The sequence below is a fragment of the Zootoca vivipara genome, chromosome 7 (assembly GCF_963506605.1).
Source record: "Zootoca vivipara chromosome 7, rZooViv1.1, whole genome shotgun sequence".
In the NCBI taxonomy this organism is placed as follows: domain Eukaryota; kingdom Metazoa; phylum Chordata; class Lepidosauria; order Squamata; family Lacertidae; genus Zootoca; species Zootoca vivipara.
Genome location: NC_083282.1, coordinates 65,736,331 through 65,757,212, shown reverse-complemented (window position 1 = coordinate 65,757,212; position 20,882 = coordinate 65,736,331). Strand labels below are relative to the sequence as shown.

General features: G+C 42.0%; 2 protein-coding genes across 3 annotated transcripts in view; one reads left to right on the top strand and one right to left on the bottom strand.

Annotated features, from left to right (window-relative positions):
- The window catches only part of CEP250 (centrosomal protein 250), a 136,926-nt gene that overhangs the window by 95,138 nt on the left and 20,906 nt on the right, over positions 1-20,882 (bottom strand). The window lies entirely within an intron of this gene.
- LOC118088491 (ubiquinol-cytochrome-c reductase complex assembly factor 1) overlaps positions 1-20,882 on the top strand; it is a 48,844-nt gene that overhangs the window by 18,497 nt on the left and 9,465 nt on the right. For both annotated transcript variants that reach the window (XM_035122198.2, XM_035122200.2), the window contains 2 exons: positions 1,209-1,266; positions 9,757-9,865. In XM_035122198.2, coding sequence (XP_034978089.1) covers positions 1,209-1,266; positions 9,757-9,865 — 167 coding nt within the window. The remainder of the gene's footprint in view (positions 1-1,208; positions 1,267-9,756; positions 9,866-20,882) is intronic.

Sequence of the window (20,882 nt, the reverse complement as noted above, 5' to 3'; positions counted from 1 at the left end):
TGAGTCAGCAGTGTGATGCAGCAGCTAAAAAAGCCAATGCAATTCTGGGCTGCATCAATAGGAGTATAGCATCTAGATCTAGGGAAGTAATAGTACCACTGTATTCTGCTCTGGTCAGACCTCACCTGGAGTACTGTGTCCAGTTCTGGGCACCACAGTTCAAGAAGGATACTGACAAGCTGGAACGTGTCCAGAAGAGGGCAACCAAAATGGTCAAAGGCCTGGAAACGATGCCTTATGAGGAACGGCTTAGGGAGCTGGGTATGTTTAGCCTGGAGAAGAGAAGGTTAAGGGGTGATATGATAGCCATGTTCAAATATATTAAAGGATGTCATATGGAGGAGGGAGAAAGATTGTTTTCTGCTGCTCCAGAGAAGCGGACACGGAGCAATGGATTCAAACTTCAAGAAAGAAGATTCCACCTAAACATTAGGAAGAACTTCCTGACAGTAAGAGCTGTTCGGCAGTGGAATTTGCTACCAAGGAGTGTGGTGGAGTCTCCTTCTTTGGAGGTCTTTAAGCAGAGGCTTGACAGCCATATGTCAAGAATGCTTTGATGAGTGTTTCCTGCTTGGCAGGGGGTTGGACTGGATGGCCCTTGTGGTCTCTTCCAACTCTATGATTCTATGATTCTAAGGTGCTGCATGCTGTGGGAGCCCCATGAGCCCCCACTGTATCCAGCCCAATCCAGAACAGTTTGGACATCTCCCTGTTCTATGAATTGCCCACCAACAGTGAATCAGTGTCATAGGTCAGTCTAAAACCTGATAAGGAACAATAAGCTGAAGCTCATTCCAGAGAAGCTCCATTCCAGGAGGTTTTGTTGGTGGGCAATTTATCTTCCTTGTAGTATTAACTGCATAGCAAATTATCATTCATTTTAAACTTTGCATAGGAAAACATTTGATTTTGTTACACTGTTTTTAATATTGTATTTTATGTTGTTGTAACCTGCCCTGGGGCCTTACTGATGAAGGGCAAATAAGAAATCTCAATGATATTATTAATTATTATTATTATTATTATTATTATTATTATTATTACCCTGCCCATCTGGCTGGGTTTCCCCTGCCACTCTGGGCAGCTTCCAATATATATAAAAACATAATAAAACATCAAACATTAAAAATATGTTTGTGTAAATTCATTTACTTTTTTAAAAAAGATTAAAGTAATGGATTTTAAAAATAATTATATATCTTCTTAAGAATTTCAGATGCCTGACACGTTGAACTCATGGTTTTTAGTAGCACAGCTTCATGTCTGGTAAGCAAAAATTTAAAGGTATATTGTCTGCCCTCCAAAAGCTGTATTTACTGAATTCTGCAAAATCTATACCAACTACAGAAGTCTGTCACTGCTAGTGACAAAAATGTTGGACTTGTGGGCAATTTTAAAAAAAACAAAGGTCAAAGAAGCCTCATATTTGTAGTTATTTCTAAAGTCTAGTAGTGGGAAGGATATGGCTAGGAATAACTTTAAAATAAATAAATATATAAAGGTTTCATTCACCTTGAATGGAAAGGTCTCTTATTTAGCTGTTATAGGAAAATCTCACATTTACGTAAAAGTGGTTTGAATTGTGAGAACCTGTGGTGATTTTACTTTCTGGTTGTCAGAAGCCTTTAACAAATTATACCATTGACATTTACAGTTGCACCTCTAAAATGTACCTACAGATTAAGTGAATGCCAGGTTGGTTGCATGTAGAATATTTAACACCTCAGAAAGTGAGTTTTTCCTTCATTTGTTAAATAACTGGCCAATAAAAATAATTAGGCAAAATATAGTTTTCATCTAAAGTTATGTGTTTGAAAAGGTCAAAGTGATATAGCAATGATGCAGAGGGAAGGAAATTATTTTTCCAATTGCTTGCCTCTCTGAAAGTTAATAGCACTAGATTTGAGTCTACCAATATAGACACTCAGAAGGTGTCACCGAACAAAGTGTAATCACATGACCCAGATAGCATGTTTACTTTTTTTCATCTCTCTTTTTCCAAGCTTTCTCAATTACTTCAGGGTTCCAAATGATATTATGAACTTTATTCCAGTGGTGTGCGATGTTAGCTTACAACAGGCATTTAGAAAATGAGACACCTGAAAGATTAAAGTGTGTATGCATCTCATGAGTGCATTTAAGAAAGCCCCTTATTAGAGCACATTAATCACTGGGTTGGGGATGTGACACAGAGACACGTGAATCCTGAGCTAATATAGGGTCCTTTGGGGGGATTTTGGTTATGTCCCAAGGTGAACTGGGGATCTGAACTAGGTACCTGAAGTAAAGTGAGGTCCCGTGGTGCCTCAGTGATTCAGATGTCTAAAAATGTTGCAGAAAAGTTTGCCGTATATGAGCAAAAGCGCAGAAGCATATATCTATCTTGTTTATTTAATTATTTTTAATTATTTAACAAACTTATACAGTATTCCACTTGATTGGAAATAGACTCTCTAAGCGGTTTACAAGGAACAAGCTTTAACATTTTAATTTAAAAAAGACAAAGTATTTAAAGAATTCAAATACAGTGGAAACCTCAGTTTTCGAGAGTCTCAGAAGCTGAAGAATTCGGAACCCAAATGCCAAAAACCCGAAAGTAATTGCTTCCGTTTTCGAACATGCCTCAGAGGTTGAACAGCTTCCGAGGTGAGTTTCTTCATTTTTTTCAATGGATTTTGCCGAACACCCATTGATCCTCAGTTTTTGAATGTTTCGGAAGTCGAACGGTCTTCCAGAACAGATTATGTTCGAAAACTGAGGTTCCACTGTATAATTAAAATCAACAGTTAAGATGAAACAGCTTAAATCATATGCATTCATCACATGCATGTCTGGAAAGACTTGCCTGAACAAAAATGTGTTAATACCGTAATCATTCTGCCCAGACACTGAGGTCCAGTGCTGAGGGCCTTATGGCGGTTCCCTCACTGTGAGAAGCCAAGTTACAGGGAACCAGGCAGAGGGCCTTCTCGGTAGTGGCACCCGCGCTGTGGAACGCCCTCCCACCAGATGTCAAAGAAAAAAACAACTACCAGACTTTTAGAAGACATCTGAAGGCAGCCCTGTTTAGGGAAGCTTTTAATGTATAACTGTTAGGTTAGAGCCATTGCTGTTGCTCACAGCATGACTCATCTAACTTGCTGCTGAAGGGGAAGCATGTGGATTTAAGCAAGAATGGAAGAAAAGGGGAAGCAGCAACCGGCTGGGGATTTATCAGTCGGCGCAACAGCAATGGAGATGAAGTTAGAAGATAATACTGAAGCTCTCTGGGCAGAGAACCAAGAGTTGAAGGCAAGATTAGCACGGCTGGAAGGAGTGACCTCAGAACAAGCAAGACAACTCTCTGACTTATCTGGCAGGCAAGTGGCAAAGAATTTTGTTCCCCTTCCCCCACGTTTTAGTGGGAGCGGTGCAGAGTATGATTCATTTCGGGCTTCCTGCTTGTATTATTTAAGGCTTAAGGGAGAAGAATACAGAGATGATGATGCCAGAGTGGCCCTGGTGGTGGGGCTTTTAGAAGGGAAGGCGCGGCAGTGTATTGCCCCTTACCTAATGTCTAATGACCGAGTGCTCACCAACTTATCAGCCTTCTTGAAGCTTCTGGATAGCATGTTCAGGAATCCTGCACAAGAAGCAGAGTGGGAACAGGAGTTCTTGAGCCTTAAGCAAGGAAAGGGAACTGTAGCACAGTTCTGGTCCTCTTTTGTGAGACTTGCTAGACAACTAGGCTGGGAAGGAAAGGCCTTGGTTGGATTGTTTAAGGCGGGACTCAGTGAAGAGATTCGGGTGGAGTTGGCAAAAAATCCTGGGTTGAAGACCTTGGAAGAGGTGGCACAAGTCGCCTTGCAACTAGACCTGAGGTTCCAATCGCTGGACAGGTTGCGTAGGGGCCAAGGAAGGTCAGAGAGCCGCAGGACATTTGTGCCCTTAGAGCTGCCGGATTCACGAAGGGTGGAGGAAGAAGCACCCATGCAACGTAGTTCTATCAGAAGGGGTACAACACCTAGTATTACACACGCTGAGAGAGAGAGAAGGTGGAGAGATCGGTTGTGCCTTATCTGCGGCTCCCCCAATCACATGGCTCGTCAGTGTACTGTAGGAAGAAACCGAGGTGCGCTGTCTGGCACAAATGTAACAACACCTGGAGAGGGCATAGTGGAGCAGTCGGGAAACGAGATGACCCAGCCCGTTCTGGAGGCCTCGGGTTGGGGGAAAAGAGACCCAAAGGTTAGGCTATAGAATCACCCCAGAGGGGGTGCACATGGATCCAGCAAAGGTTCAGGCAGTAGTGTCATGGCAAAGACCCAAGACTCGAAAAGATGTACAAAGATTCTTGGGGTTTGCCAATTACTATCGGAAGTTTATACCAATGTACTCAAGCCTTACAGCACCGATAACAGATTGTTTGAAAGGCAAAAAGGCGTTTAAATGGACTGAGGAAGCCCAAAGGGCGTTTGAGAGACTTAAGAACTTGTTTGTGGAGGAAAGATACTTGGCTCATCCAGACCCGTACAAGCCGATGGTCGTGGAAACCGATGCTTCGGACAAAGCCATTGGGGCGGTGCTTCTCCAGGAAGATGACAAAGGGGAACTGAGACCATGTGCCTTTCACTCAAGGAAATTAAACTCGTCAGAACAAAATTATACTATATGGGAGAGAGAGTTGTTGGCAATAAAGGATGCTCTACAAACTTGGCGGCATTTCTTGGAAGGGGCGCAGCATCAGGTGGAGGTACGCACTGATCATAAAAACCTAGAGTACTGGCAGACGGCTCGTCAATTGAACCAACGACAGATTAGGTGGGCGCAATTCTTTGCCAGGTTCAATTTCCGGATTAAGTATGTGTCTAGTGCTCAGAACCAGCGGGCGGACGCATTGTCCCGAAAACCGGAGTATTCCGAAATAGAGACCGGGTTAGAACGGAGATTGATCCTGAGCCCCGAACAACTGCAGCTAGCAACGATGACGGCATTAGAACGGTCAGACTTTCTCCAACAAACGCAGAAGGATGGGTTCGCTCAAGAGAAGAGGAAGGCAATACGTAAGGGGGAAGTCCAAGGGAAGGAGTTTACTGAGAGAGGAGGGCTGCTGTACAAGGGGGAAGCTCTCTATGTGCCAGAGGGAGAGCTTCGTGCGAGGGTGCTGAGACAATGCCATGACAGTCCAACAGCAGGACATTTTGGGCAGTGGAAGACAGAACGTCTGGTATCAAGGGATTTTTGGTGGCCACGGATGCAGGAGGAGGTCAAGGAGTATGTCCGGGCATGTGAAGTGTGCCAACGGTCCAAAAGACCTCGCGAAACACCAGCCGGGCTACTTCAACCACTGCCCACACCACAAGCACCGTGGGAAGGCATTGCTATGGACTTTATCACTGATTTGCCCGAGTCGCAGAAACAGACAGTGGTTTGGGTGGTAGTAGATCTGTTCTCCAAGATGGCACACTTTGTTCCTTGCAAGAAATTACCGTCGGCACAGGAGACCGCGCAACTCTTCATAGAACATGTGTTCAAATTGCATGGATTGCCGCAGAAGATTGTGTCTGATAGGGGAACGCAGTTTACCTCCCAGTTTTGGAGGAGACTGATGCAATTGCTGAAGGTGGAGGTGTGCCTCTCATCGGCTCGGCATCCTCAGACAAATGGAGAGGCCGAACGGACGAACGCGACGTTGCAACAGTACCTACGTTGTTACGTGAATTATCAACAGGATGACTGGGTTGGGAAACTAGCGTTGGCTGAGTTTGCTTATAATAATGCTGTGCACGCTTCTACACAGCAGACGCCATTTTTTGCCTGCCATGGGCGACATCCACGGGTGTTTCCAGGTCAGGGAGATGGACTGGCAGTGCCTGCAGCTGAACAGTTCGCAGAAGAAATGGAAGCGTTGCACAGTATTCTGCGAGAACAGCTAGAAAAAGCGAAGGCTCTGTATAAGGCAGAAGCTGATAAACACCGGCAAGTGGGCAAGGAGATAAGGGTAGGGGACCAAGTTTGGCTATCCACTAAAGATTGGCCGAGCAAGGGACGTTGTAAGAAGTTACTGCCGCAACGGGTAGGGCCATTCGAAGTGTTGGAACAAATAAATCCTGTTTCATATAAGTTACGTTTACCGACTTCAATGAAGATGTATCCGGTGTTCCATCGGTCACTCTTATCGCCAGTAACGCCAAGACACCGGTATCAGAAGAGGAAGGAGCCACCACCTTTGCCCATCTGGGTGGAGGGTGAACCGGAATATGAAGTGGTTCAGCTATTGGACTCTCGTAGAAGGGGCAGGGGGGTACAGTATTTGGTGGCTTGGAAAGGGTACGGACCAGAGGAGAACTCATGGGTGAATGCGAGTGATATACATGCATCTAGGCTGCAGAGAGAGTTTCACCATAGGTACCCTAATAAACCCAAACCCCGGGGTTGGGTAGAGGAGCAGGCAGAACAGGCAGACTGGGAAGCTGAAGTGAATGGTGGGTTTGAAGAGGAGGAAGAAGTAGAAGAGTCGCAACCGGGTTGCAGTTATTGGGGAAGTGAAGAGGGAGAATGGTGGGAGGTATCTCATAACGCCCCAAGTAAGGAAGTGCGGAGGCGGGAGGAAGGAGAGGAGGCCCCTAGAGGGGGGGATGATGTTAGGTTAGAGCCGATAACTAATGAGGCTCAGCTGTCGGACTTGGCTGATAGCCCGGAACTGGAAGGGAGGCTTGCTTTGATAAAGGAACTGGCTGGGAGGGGTGAGCAAATGGCAGAAATAACTCAAACCTCAGAAGAGAGTTTGTCCGAGTCTGGTCCTAGTTCTTTAAAGTTACAGGAACGTAGGAGGGGAGGGTTACAGGATAAGAGGAAATGGCAATTACAGAGAGAGAGGCAGAGGGCGTTGTTCGAGCGTAGGAATAAAAGGAGGTGGACTCACGCTAGAGAGCTAGATGAGTCATCATCTGATTAACTAGTGGTCTTGAGCAGGAAGTTGCAGTCTTTCTTGTGGTTACTTGCCTTTGTTTTGACTATTTGGAATAAAACTCACTATTTACACACAGACTGTGTGCTAGCCACTACTGTATTTTAATATTTTGTTGGAAGGCCCCCAGAGTGGCTGGGGAAACCCAGCCAGATGGGCAGGGTATAAATAATAAATTATTATTATTATTATTAAATAAGGCGCTGACAAGAATACAGCAATGGTACCTGCCTGGTGTGAATAGGCAGGGAGTTCAGAAGTGTGCTGTGAAAATAAAAGATTGTTTCCCCACCCCACCCCTGGTACCTATTTGTTTGTTTGTTTGTTTCAGGCAATTTATATAACACTTGTAGAAAAAAAAATCAAAGCAGTTTACAAAAATGATAAAACAATGAAATTATCACTAAAAATTTACAGCCATAATTTAAAACATAAAGTAAAAATCACAATAGACTAAAACAAATAAAAACTCATACTAACTTTTAAGCGATTTAAGTGATTCCTTTTTTATCTCCCTTCTCAGCCAAACTGCAACGGCGCTCTTGCAGTAAAACCACAGCTTGTATCCTTCTGAAATTTGTCACAATTCACTCCCTAATAAGGATATACCATTTCCTTAAATTCCACACACCCACACCCCAAATAAAAGTTATAGAAATTTCATTTTGAGTGCAACACAAAAAGCCCTGGAGTGAGTTGCCTGTACTGCAACACAGTGCGACAGTCTTTATTTATCCACCCTGGAGCAGGGGCAAGTGCCTTGGACCCTGCACCAAATTTAAGTTGAAACTGAATCTTGTGGCCAGAAACCAATTTTGCAAGTTGCTTTGGGTTACATTTTGTAAATAAAATTGACTAATAAGTAAATAATAATAAAAATAATAATCTTATCCTCTGAATGTTCATTCTTAATTGCTGCTGTTAGACTCACAGAATTGCTAGTAACTAGCTCTGTAGATGAAGGGACACAGGTGGCGCTGTGGTCTAAACCACAGAGCCTAGAGCTTGCCGATCAGAAGGTCAGTGTTCGAATCCCCGCTACGGGGTGAGCTCCCGTTGTTCGGTCCCAGCTCCTGCCTACCTAGCAGTTTGAAAGCATTTCAGAGTGCACGTAGATAAATAGGTACCGCTCCGGCGGGAAGGTAAACGGCGTTTCCGTGTGCTGCTCTGGTTCGCCAGAAGCGGCTTAGTCATGCTGGCCACATGACCCGGAAGCTAGACGCCGGCTCCCTTGGCCAGTAAAGCGAGATGAGAGCTGCAACCCCAGAATCGTCCGCAACTAGACCTAACAGTCAGGGGTCCCTTTACTGTTACCTTTAGCTCTGTAGATGGCCATCACAGCAGCCAAAAGCAGCTATGCTAATTGCTGTACTTGTATTTTCAAAAGTAAGTGTTGAATGTATTCCAAATATTTCTGGTACCCTTGCAACTAATTACATCTCAATAATACTTTAATCATTCAAGCTATTTTGTGTTGCCTGCATTCACAACTCAGATTGCACTTTGCCCTAAGGCTGAAGATGCCAAGTTGAGGCAGCCCTGTGCTCATCAATTTCATTGTGCAAGCCTCCTTTGTTTACCTCTTTCTAAAATGCTGAACAGGAGAGTGGGAAACTGTGATGTTTTTATTAGAGATCTCTAGCTCCTTAATGGTGACTAAAATAAAAACCCCAAAACAAAACTGAGGATGGCTATCCCAGGAGATGGATAGTACTCAGAAGTCATCTTCAGTAGGCAAGTACAAGCCATGGATTTTGGACACACATCCTACAAGCTTGCACACCAACTTGCTCCAGGCTGAGGTATTGGAAACCAAAGATATCTGAGGACCAAGCAAGTCATTAAATGGATATTTGCATTTAATTAGCAGGTTTTTAAAATATGCAAATAGCTTCAACTGAAGCATGATAATTATTAGGATTGCAGCAGGTAAGGAGAGGAAGTGCCACCTGAAAGGTTGCTTTTTCCTGTTGATATCTGCCTGTAGGTCTGTGAACTACCCTGAGACCTCCGGGTATAGGGCAGTATAAAAGTTCAATAAATAAATAAATAAATAAATATCCTCTATTGAGGCCCTGTTATATTATCCACAGACATACGCCCATAGCATAGAATAAACTTGGTCTGTTCATATTTCTAAGATAATTATCTTTTTAAAATAACATGGATAGTCTTTTTTAAAATCCCAGATATTAATACATCTCTAAAGCAAAACTTCCCTATACTCAAAATATGGTTTGGTTGTTGAATAATTGAATATATTACAAAACATGACCTTATGGTAAAACAATAAAAAGTTTTGCAGCTGTGTTGATGTAGTTAGAAAATCTAAGAACCTGTGTCATTTAACCTCAAGTGGCAGTTGTTGTAAATGAGGTACTGTTTTTTAAAAAATAAACTCTCCAGATTCCATGACCTCATTCAGGGTGCTGCAACACTGCTCTGTGACAGCACTAAACATCCAAATATACAGCATCTTTTCAAGCGTTGGGCTAAGTGTTACTTTGAAAAAACATTTGGTTGTTGTTCCATCAGTGAGAGCTTTCAGTGCTTGGTCTCTGCCACTTTTGGATCCTGTTGTTGTTAATACAGGGAACATTTGACAAAAGTTTTATAGTAAAAACGGGCATGTCCATGGTCCCACGGAGCTTACAGTCTACAGGATGGTGCTTATGTTGTTATCAGACACACTCCTGCTCTATATTCCTGGATCATGCACCAGTTGCATCTCCTTCTTTGTCTCCCCTTTGTACTTCTCATACTCTTAAAGTCAAGATTTCTAATGTGTTTCCTTTGCTATCCTCTAGGATGTGTTTAGTACGAATGAAGCAGGAAGGACGAACAGGAAAATACATGTGTCGCTATATAGTTCATTCTATGTGGGAAGATGTTGAGCAACGTGGGAAGGTCATGGGAGTAAGTAGTCTGTGGCACAGATTCTTTTATCACATGACTGTCATGTTGTGATCGGTGTCAGGAAGCCAGTGCTTCAGAATTCAGATTGCCCTAGCCATGTGGTCCATCTAAGATTTTACTATTTAATATGTTTGGAAGAATGACTGAGCAGAACAGTGAACAGATGGTGTTTCCAATGATCTTTTCTCACGTGCAAGTACAGCTAGCCATAAGCTTCATCTTAAGCTAAATTTAAATATCTCACACTGAGGTGACTAATATGTATTCATCCATGTGTTTTATTTTTTGTTTATTGCATTTATATCCCACCTGCCTTGCCTCCAAGGAGCTCAAGATGGCATCCCCCTCTCCATTTTATTCTCACTACAACCCTGTAGTAGTTAGGTTTGGCTGAAATCCTTAACATAGCTGTGTGAGATTAGAAGGCAACTCCTCAACCATTAGAGAGTAGGTAGGCTGACCTTGGCAAAATGAGGTATAAATGCTAGGTTTGCCCAACTGATCAGTGATTTCTCATTGCCAGCAATAATCTAATGATGGTGTCCAATTATTGCACTGTTGATTGATTCTTTGCAAGTGTTCATCCTTGATGGGGGGGGGGGAATGCATTCTGACTACTTACACAGAATGGACAGCAGTTGCTATGACTTCATGGGTTGCTGTAGAGAGATGTTAGCCACTCTCTTTAGACACTCCCATCACTCCGTACCTGAGAAATAGTAAGCTTGCTGCTCCTATGATGAACTCACAGTGGAGGTTCTCAAATCATCCTTCCAGCCTATAAAAAAGTGTGCTGCCTAATGCTGAGAACTAATTATAGTAAGCAGCAGTCAGAGCATAGGAAGGTCAAGGATATACCATCAGCTGCCCAGAGCAACAAGCTAACAATTAGCTAATTAAGCAGTATTTATTTCAGAAAGTCAAATCCAATCAAATTATGCTTTCTGAAAATATGCTAGCTTTGGTCAGTTTCACCAATGTGATTTAAAAAGCAAAGCCTGTCATGTAATAAAGGGGAAGGCAAAAAAAAGAAGAAAAGGAAAAAGAAAAAACCCTCCTGGCATTGCCATGGGATATTTTTTATAAGGTATTCAGTTTTACTTTCTCAGTAGTAATTCTACCAGCTCATAGTTAATGATGTGAAGGCCTGGGGGAAACATGGGAATTCCCCCCCCCCCCCAAGAACTTTAAAATAATTTTCCAGGGGGAACACTGAAAGTTTTGGGGAACAAAACTTCTTATGCAATATTTTTTTCCTCTTTGAATTAAGAAAATGATGTATAATACTGTTATTTTTATATCAGATAGTCTACAGCAGAGTAACTTATTCCTGAGTAAACTGTAGGCATATATACAGCACACAAATTCCTTATGCATTTCTGAATCTAGAGAGCGCTGCCATGATGATGAAAAGACCATACTTGGCCTAGCTTTCTTTGAATTGCTCCTTGCTTCCTTCTGGTGATGTTTGATTTAGTTTTGAGATTCTAGAGCAATTATTCGCCATGGCTTCAAAATATCCGGAAGTGTTGCATCTCTAAATGTATCCAAGATTAAAGTTCAAAACATTACTATTTCCTACCTGAGAAATAAAAATACTTGTACAAAAAATAGTATTGCAAACCTATGGATCAGGGATGAGGAAGCTGAAGCCTTCCAGATGTTGTAGGATTCCAGCTCCCTTCATTCCTACTCACTGACCATTCTGGCTGGAGCCGAGGGGAGTTGGACTCCCAACAGCATTTGAAGACTTTCTGGTTCCCCAGCCCTGCTTTATTATACCTGCTTTATTAATTAATTTAGAGGATCATTTAACTATAATGTGACTTTATGTGGCTGAAACTACTGCAAGCTTTATTTCAGTTATGGGTTAGTAATATAGAAGAAAATGGAGTGGTATTGAAAGACAAAGTGTAGATTGAATAACATTTGTAAAGCCCTAAGTCCTTGTCCTTTTTGTAGATAGATATCTGGCACTGGCTTCTTAAGCTGTATATGAAGGCCAGAATAAAACACGTGAAGTCACTGTTTTATACATATTTTTCTGAATTTTCACATAGAGAAAAGTGCAATTTTTATTTCTTATATTAATATTACTGAGAATTTTTGTTATCGTTAGCTAGTAAGGAAGTCTGATTCCATAGCTTTCTTGTTCTGCTGATCCAAACAATGATGTTCTTTAAAACAGAAGGACTCAATTTTTATGTTAAGAATTCATGGCAGAGAAAGTAAACTAGCTCAAAATAACAAGTGCTCATTCCAGAACGTTGATGATACCTTTCTAGGCCAAAAGGGGGGTTTCAACCTATGAAACCTGCTTACTCAAAGTTAGAAGGACTTTCGATTTTCAGAATTTTGATTTGAGATCTATCAGTTTTGAGTTCTATATGAAAGCATAAATCGGTCATTTCATACCAGCATAGCATATAGATATAGCAGTATAAGTAACAGGCACAAGGAAGTTCAGCTATACTTTTACAAAGAAACCCCATTTAGGCGCAAGCTGTATGAAGAAATTATAAAAAGATCTGCAGTTAATTGGAATACTTTTGAAAGATAACTATGCTGAAGAAAATAAAACTTAGATACTATTTTGGCAAGGCAAGTGAAACATTGCTTTCATAGCTGGCAATGCATAGAGAAAATGAATGTTAAAATTATATATTTCAGATCTGGTGCCTTTGTTTAGTTTTAGAACAGATTACAGATGTAAGGATATCATGGTTTGAACCAGTGCAATCCATTGCATTTTCACTTCAAATTTATGCTTATCCCTGTTTTAAATGGTGTATTAATTCATAGACTACTTGTAAAAATTGTTGCAATCTGAATCTCAGCTGCAAAGTTTTGGGACCCTTTAACCTGGGCTCCTTCAGCACTCTTGATTGTTGGCAAGAGTTGAGACCCAAAACTTGACACAGCTGTAAAAACAGAAAGAAAGCCTTTGGCCTCAGCAATTCTACTGGTGCAGGCAGATTTCATATATAAATTTTACTCTCCTGCCCCTAGAACTAATGAAGTCAGTTTCTTTTGGTGGTTATGCAGCCAGGTGTGTCCAGTTTTGTGGCTAACCAGTGTTCTTTACTTAATTTTTCCACTTGTGACTTTTCTACCAAACTTAAAAACAAGCATGAAAATTGGCTTGATTCAAAGTATTACTAGTAACATTAGGCTCGATAAAAGATTTCCTTTTGATCCTGCTCTGCTCTTGTGTCTGTCTTGCATTTTATAGACATGAACTGTCTAATCTGTCAGCTGCTCAGTAGTTTTCGTAGGTGAGAGCCAGGGACGGAACCTGAAAACACAAATTAATGTTCCACCTAAACAAATAAATGAATCTGTTAAGATGCTTCTCAAAAAAGAAAAACCCTGAATCATCTTTTCATTTTCAAAACATCTGAACTGGGGATGGGTGGGATTAAAATAATGGTAGGCGTTGGTATATGTCACTGAGTGAGTTATAGGCCTGGTTTGGATTGTCACACCTTTGCTTATTAAGCTGATATGTTCACATTGCAATTGAATATTTCGTCTTGCTCCATAAAATTGTAAATACAGTTTCCCAGTTCAGACAAAATGGGAAACCATGTTTAATTAGAGTCTTCTTGGTTCAGTCTCTGTTTGCATGGGCAAAAGGTTTTGTATATCTCAGCTTAATCAATGGAGATGTTCATTTGAATGCACCTATAGGCTTCTCGCTGATTTAAATTTTTAACTAGGATTTTGGAAGTCTGCTATGCAATTGTGCCTGTTCTGCACCCCCACCCCGCTTGATCACCCCCCCCCCGAATATATCAAGTGAGTCTCTTGAATTCACCGACCCCCATTAAGCTAATCCCCACAATGCTTCTGAACACATATGCAGAATATTGGTGCATCTGTAGATTGATGGCTGTAGCATGCAATACCAAACTAGAGAGAAGTAGGAAGCACAGAATCCCACAACCTGTTCCTGATCCCTAAGCCCTAGTTATTTTTTATTTCTGCCCCAGTCCTTAGAAATGTTATCTTCTGCTTAAAATTTCAAAGCTCTCACTTTCTATACAGAAACTTAAAAACTGTGGAAAACATGACTTAAAATCACATCTGAAATAAGCATTCCTAATGGCAAACATCTTTCTAACAAAAACCTTGCCTTCAAGTTGAAGTGCTGCTCTTATCCCACAACGTACAAGACTTGTTTGTTCAGTGTAAAATCCTGATTTGTAGCTGAGCCTGTTTTAAAAGCTGTACAAGATGATAGGAGCAGGAAGAGGCCGTCCAGCCCAACATGCCAACCGCATTTTAATTTAACTTAATCCCACCTTCCTGCTTTCCCACCAGACCACTCAGGCCCCTCCTTTTCCAGAAACACATCTAAGTGTCTCTTGAATTCATTTATTGGCCCTGCACTGTGGAGTACAATGAAGTCTTTGTTATGTTTTTAGGTAGCGCTATTTATACACAGTAGCCCCTATTCTATATTCAGTTACTCTGGAGTGGTTCAGATGAAGTTTACTGGGATTACTTCATATTATACCAGAGCGGCTAAAATGAGTCTTGCCTGATGTTCTGCAATTAATTGAAGTAAAACTCATGCTCCCTTCTTTCTTTCCTCTCTTCCCCCGCCACCAGTACACTGAGGATTAATTTATAATAACACTAGACTATAATGGCAATAGAGGTTAGTATACAAATCACAGTCTTAATCTATTTCATAGATGCCATACTTCCAATTCAGAAGGATCTCTCCTGGTTACAAACAGATCCAATAATAGCAAGAAAAGGAATCAGTAAAATTAGTCTGAATGGATAATTATCACAGGACCAAACAAATTGTTCATGTAACCCAGAACCATTTAATTGATAGTACTGTTACTTTTCTCTATATGAGCAGGAGAGTAAAAACTGCCTAATTCACATGTCACAGTAAGCCAGTATTGCTGGCTTATCAGAAACAGGCAGTGTGCTAGTGCATGCTTTCCGATTGCTCTCACTTGCTCACGCTAAGGGAAGAGCAAAACACCAGGAAGCCGCAATTAAAATTGGCTTCCCATTACATCCCATTACATCCAACTAGGGTTGCCAGACTCAATAGAGAACAGGACTTCTGTGCCTTTAATTGCCCTGCTCTCTTTTGAGTCTGGAAACCTTAAAGAGAAACCAGTTTAATTTCCAAGCAAAGGGTCTGCTGGTTTCTCTTTAAGGTTTCCAAACTCAAAAGAGAGCGGGGCAATTAAAGGCACAGAAGTCCTGTCCTCTATTGAGTCTGGCAACCCTACATCCAACCCAGGATCCTAGTTTGTTGCTCTCTACCATGCCATTTTTAAAAAACTTGAAATTGCTAACTTCTTAAAGAGCAACAGACTAGGGTCCAGGGTTCGGACAGCATATGAAGCCATGTTTAATTGAGGCTTCTAGTTTCTGCTGCTCATGCTGCATAGGAGTGAAATAGGAACAGTTGGGCAGCATGCAGGAACACACTGCTCATTTCTGGTAAACTATGATAAGCCAGCAATCTTGACATATGGTGACAGGAAAACATGGTTCCTTTGTGTTCAATCCCAGTGAAAGGCCAGACTAATGCACAGAAACAATGGGATAACAGTGACTTTAAACTCCAGCTAAATTTATGGAAACCCTTCCATGTGGTAAGTTGGCAATACATATCTGGAGACTTTTCACCCTCAAAAGTTAAAGGAGGGTAAGTTTAACAAGGGAAACATTTGGACCCATGCATATGAACAATAGAGCGCATTAAAAACTTCTACGTAGTTTCAATTAAAACAGTGGCAGGGTGACTGCTTGTGTGAATTTGGCCATTTGCAGTACTTGGAATGAACTAGTTCGGTTTAACCAAGTTCACAAAATTCATTTTAAAATCTCAGAACCACATCTGAAAGCAGTTCCCATAATTTTCAGGTGAACTGAACACGAATTAAGTCCATTTTAGGGTAGAACTCTGAGCTCTCTCTCTCTCTCTCTCTCTCTCTCTCTCTCTCTCTCTCTCTCTCTCCATCCTTAATATTTAGAAGGAATTCTTGTTTACCCAGGCATTTGGTGAATACTAAAGAATGCTGTTTGCAACAACCCTGAAATCACTGGATGGAATAATATTTTTAGCTAGCTGTTTTTAGAATGCTTTAACTGTTTTAGAATTCTTTTTTGAAATGTATGTTTGTCACCCTGAGTTTTCAGGAGGAGAGGTGGGGTATGAATTCAATAAACAAATCTTCACTATTGAAAATACAGTATTCAAGTTGTTCTCTCAACTTGACAAAGTATGGAAGCTATTTCTCACTTGTTGGTTTTCTTCTTTGAATTAGCCCCAATATCATAGTCCTGTTCTTACCTTATTCTTCATGTATTTACTAAAACCCTGGTGGGAAATCAGGATCACCGTAGCTAGCTCTGAGCTCTGCACATTTACTGGTCATTCCCGCAACCTTCATACATTGGGTCAGAGATGAGAACAAGTCTGCATACACAATTTTACACATGTGGGGCCTGTATGAGTGATCTGAAAACATGTTCACACATACCTGTTCTCACATTGTACCCGATGTTGGAAAATTCCATTCCACCTTTAGTTGCAGACATGGGATTCTTGTGTGTCACATGTCTGGTTACATTCCAGCACTTTGCTGGAACAAGCGGAACTTCCTTTGTGTTGTTGTTGCTTTTGCTTTTCTCTCTCTCTTGGAAGAGACAGCAAGGAGAGAAACGACATGTTTCTTTGTCCTGATTTATGATTAATAAATCCGTAGTTCCTAGTATGTTTCCACAAGCTTCAAGCCTCTTTTGTTGCGCAGTTTTGCCCTGCTAATTAAAGTGTGCCCATGGCTGCAGACTTGGGTCACTGATTTATGTCACACCAGAGGTCGAGGGATCTTCACAGTTGCCTGCTGGAAGAAGAAGATCCAGCTGGGGGCTAGCCAACTGGCTGTTCGACCCCAGATGCCAACACCCAATACATGGAGGTTGTGGGACAAACAGCCACAGTGCCATTTCTCACAACATATAGCTTGAGGAGAGCTCATGTCTATTATTCTTAGTCCCTCTTGGTCTGCATCAAAATGAAGGTGAATTTCTGGCACAGAAAACTAATCCTGTGTTAGATTTTGCATGTAAAAGGTAAAGGTCCCCTGGATGCAAAATGCTTCCATCAGTCTCTTGTATTCAGCCCGAATAGCCTTGGCTTTTTATTTTTTATACAAAAAATGCCAGTCAAAGCCCACAGATCTGCCCTCACTCACTGCAGATTTCTATGGGGCATGGCAATTCCAACTCCAGAATTGCAGCTAATGAGAACATATAGGAGGTAGTAGACCAAGCAAAGGGTGTGTGCATTGTAGGCTCATAGACTATATTCCAAACACCCACTTCTTACAGTTCTGTCTTTTGTGCTACTCTTCTCTTACTTGTGGTCAGAGGCTATAATGTTCACTAGGAGTGCCAATACATCTCAATCAGTAACTCAGCATGGCGAGGGTGGCTTATATAGATTTCTTGGAATTGCCCCCACCCAAAGCCACATATTTGTATGAAACAGATTCCATGCTTCAAAAGGTCACTTCCTAGTGGTGGGAAGATGGGCTGGTATAAACAGTAGTGGGTAGTTCATTGGTTACTGTGAAAGGGCTTTTCATTGGTAATTTGTCTATGAAAGGTCAAATAGAATTTACATCATTGAAATTATGGGAAACTCTGACAGAGGTATCCCCTTCATGGATCAATGCCTTGTCGTGGCGAAGGGGCTTGAATAACTCAGAGAAGCTATGAGCTATGCCATGCAGGGCCACCCAAGATGGACAGGTCATAGTGGAGAGTTTTGACTAAACGTGATCCACCTGGAGAAGGAACTGGCAAGCCACTCCAGTATCCCTGCCAAGAAAACTCCATGGACAAAGACAACAGGCATATAAAAGTTATGACGCTGGAAGATGAGCCCCTCAGGTCGGAAGGCGTCCAACATGCTACTGAGGAAGAGCGGAGGACAAGTACAAGTAGATTCAGAGCTGATGAAGCGGCTGGGCCAAAGCCGAAAGGACGCTCAGTTGCGGATATGCCTGGAAGCGAAAGGAAAGTCCGATGCTGTAAAGAAAAATATTGCATAGGAACCTGGAATGTAAGAACCATGAATAGAGGTAAGCTGGATGTGGTCAAAAATGAGATGACAAGAATAAATATCGACATCCTGGGCATCAGTGAACTAAAATGGAAGGGAATGGGTGAATTCAGTTCGGGTGACTATCATATCTACTACTGTGGGCAAGAATCCTGTAGAAGAAATGGAGTGGCCCTCATAGTCAACAAAAGAGTGGCAAAAGCTGTAATGGGATGCAATCTCAAAAATGACAGAATGATCTCGATACGAATCCAAGGCAGACCTTTTAACATCACAGTAATCCAAGTTTATGCACCAACTACCAGTGCTGAAGAAAGTGAAATTGACCAATTCTATGAAGACCTACAACACCTTCTAGAAATGACACCAAAGAAGGATGTTCTTCTCATTACAGGGGATTGGAATGCTAAAGTAGGGAATCAAGAGATAAAAGGAACAACTGGCAAGTTTGGCCTTGGAGTTCAAAATGAAGCAGGGCAAAGGCTAATAGAGTTCTGTCAAGAGAACAAGCTGGTCATCACAAACACTCTCTTCCAACAACACAAGAGACGACTCTACACATGGATATCACCAAATGGGCAGCATCGAAATCAGATTGATTATATTCTCTGCAGCCAAAGATGGAGAAGCTCTATACAATCAGCAAAAACAAGACCTGGAGCTGACTGTAACTCAGATCATCAGCTTCTTATAGCAAAATTCCAGCTTAAACTGAAGAAAGTAGGAAAAACCACTGGGCCAGTAAGATACAATCTGAATCAAATCCCTTATGAATACACAGTGGAAGTGAGGAACAGGTTTAAGGATTTAGATTTGGTGGACAGAGTGCCTGAAGAACTATGGATGGAGGCTCGTAACATTATACAGGAGGCAGCAACGAAAACCATCCCAAGGAAAAGGAAATGCAAGAAGGCAAAATGGCTGTCCAACGAGGCCTTACAAATAGCGGAGGAGAGGAGGCAAGCAAAATGCAAGGGAGATAGGGAAAGATACAGGAAACTGAATGCAGATTTCCAAAAAACAGCAAGGAGAGATAAGAGGGTCTTCTTAAATGAGCAATGCAAAGAAATAGAGGAAAACAATAGAATGGGGAAAACCAGAGATCTGTTCAAGAAAATTGGAGATATGAAAGGAACATTTCGTACAAAGATTACCATAATCAAGGACAAAAGTGGTAAGGACCTAACAGAAGCAGAAGACATCAAGAAGAGGTGGCAAGAATACACAGAGGAATTATACCAGAAAAATATGGAGGTCTCGTACACCCCAGGTAGTGTGTTTGCTGACCTTGAGCCAGACATCTTGGAGAGTGAAGTCAAATGGGCCTTAGAAAGCACTGCTAATAACAAAGCCAGTGGAAGTGATGATATTCCAGCAGAACTATTTAAAATTTTAAAAGATGATGCTGTTAAGGTGCTACACCCAATATGCCAGCAAGTTTGGAAAACTCAGCAATGGCCAGAGGATTGGAGAAGATCAGTCTACATCCCAATTCCAAAGAAGGGCAGTGCCAAAGAATGCTCCAACTACCGCACTATTGCGCTCATTTCACACGCTAGCAAGGTTATGCTTAAAATTCTACAAGGCAGGCTTAGGCTGTATGTGGACCGAGAACTCCCAGAAGTGCAAGCTGGATTTCGAAAGGGCAGAGGAACCAGAGACCAAATAGCAAACATGCGCTGGATTATGGAGAAAGCTAGAGAGTTCCAGAAAAACGTCTACTTCTGCTTCATTGACTATGCAAAAGCCTTTGACTGTGTTGACCACAGCAAACTATGGCAAGTTCTTAAAGAAATGGGAGTGCCTGATCACCTCATCTGTCTCCTGAGAAATCTCTATGTGGGACAAGAAGCTACAGTTAGAACTGGATATGGAACAACTGATTGGTTCAAAATTGGGAAAGGAGTACGACAAGGTTGTATATTGTCTCCCTGCTTATTTAACTTATATGCAGAATTCATCATGCGAAAGGCTGGACTAGATGAATCCCAAGCAGGAATTAAGATTGCCGGAAGAAATATCAACAACCTCAGATATGCAGATGACACAACCTTGATGGCAGAAAGTGAGGAGGAATTAAAGAACCTTTTAATGAGGGTGAAAGAGGAGAGCGCAAAATATGGTCTGAAGCTCAACACCAAAAAAACCAAGATCATGGCCACTGGTCCCATCACCTCCTGGCAAATAGAAGGGGAAGAAATGGAGGCAGTGAGAGATTTTACTTTCTTGGGCTCCTTGATCACTGCAGATGGTGACAGCAGTCACGAAATTAAAAGACGCCTGCTTCTTGGGAGAAAAGCAATGACAAACCTAGACAGCATCTTAAAAAGCAGAGACATCACCTTGCCGACAAAGGTCCGTATAGTTAAAGCTATGGTTTTCCCAGTAGTGATGTATGGAAGTGAGAGCTGGACCATAAAGAAGGCTGATCGCCGAAGAATTGATGCTTTTGAATTATGGTGCTGGAGGAGACTCTTGAGAGTCCCATGGACTGCTAGAAGATCAAACCTATCAATTCTTAAGGAAATCAGCCCTGAGTGCTCCCTGGAAGGACAGATCGTGAAGCTGAGGCTCCAATACTTTGGCCACCTCATGAGAAGAGAAGAATCCTTGGAAAAGACCCTGATGTTGGGAAAGATTGAGGGCACTAGGAGAAGGGGACGACAGAGGACAAGATGGTTGGACAGTGTTCTCGAAGCTACGAACATGAGTTTGACCAAACTACGGGAGGCAGTGCAAGACAGGAGTGCCTGGCGTGCTATGGTCCATGGGGTCACGAAGAGTCGGACACGACTAAACGACTAAACAACAACAACGACAGAGGTATACCCACATGAGAAGGAGCTATGAGGTGATGTTCCACATACTGCATCTGATCACCCTGGGTTCTCTTGATTTAGCATCAGGGTA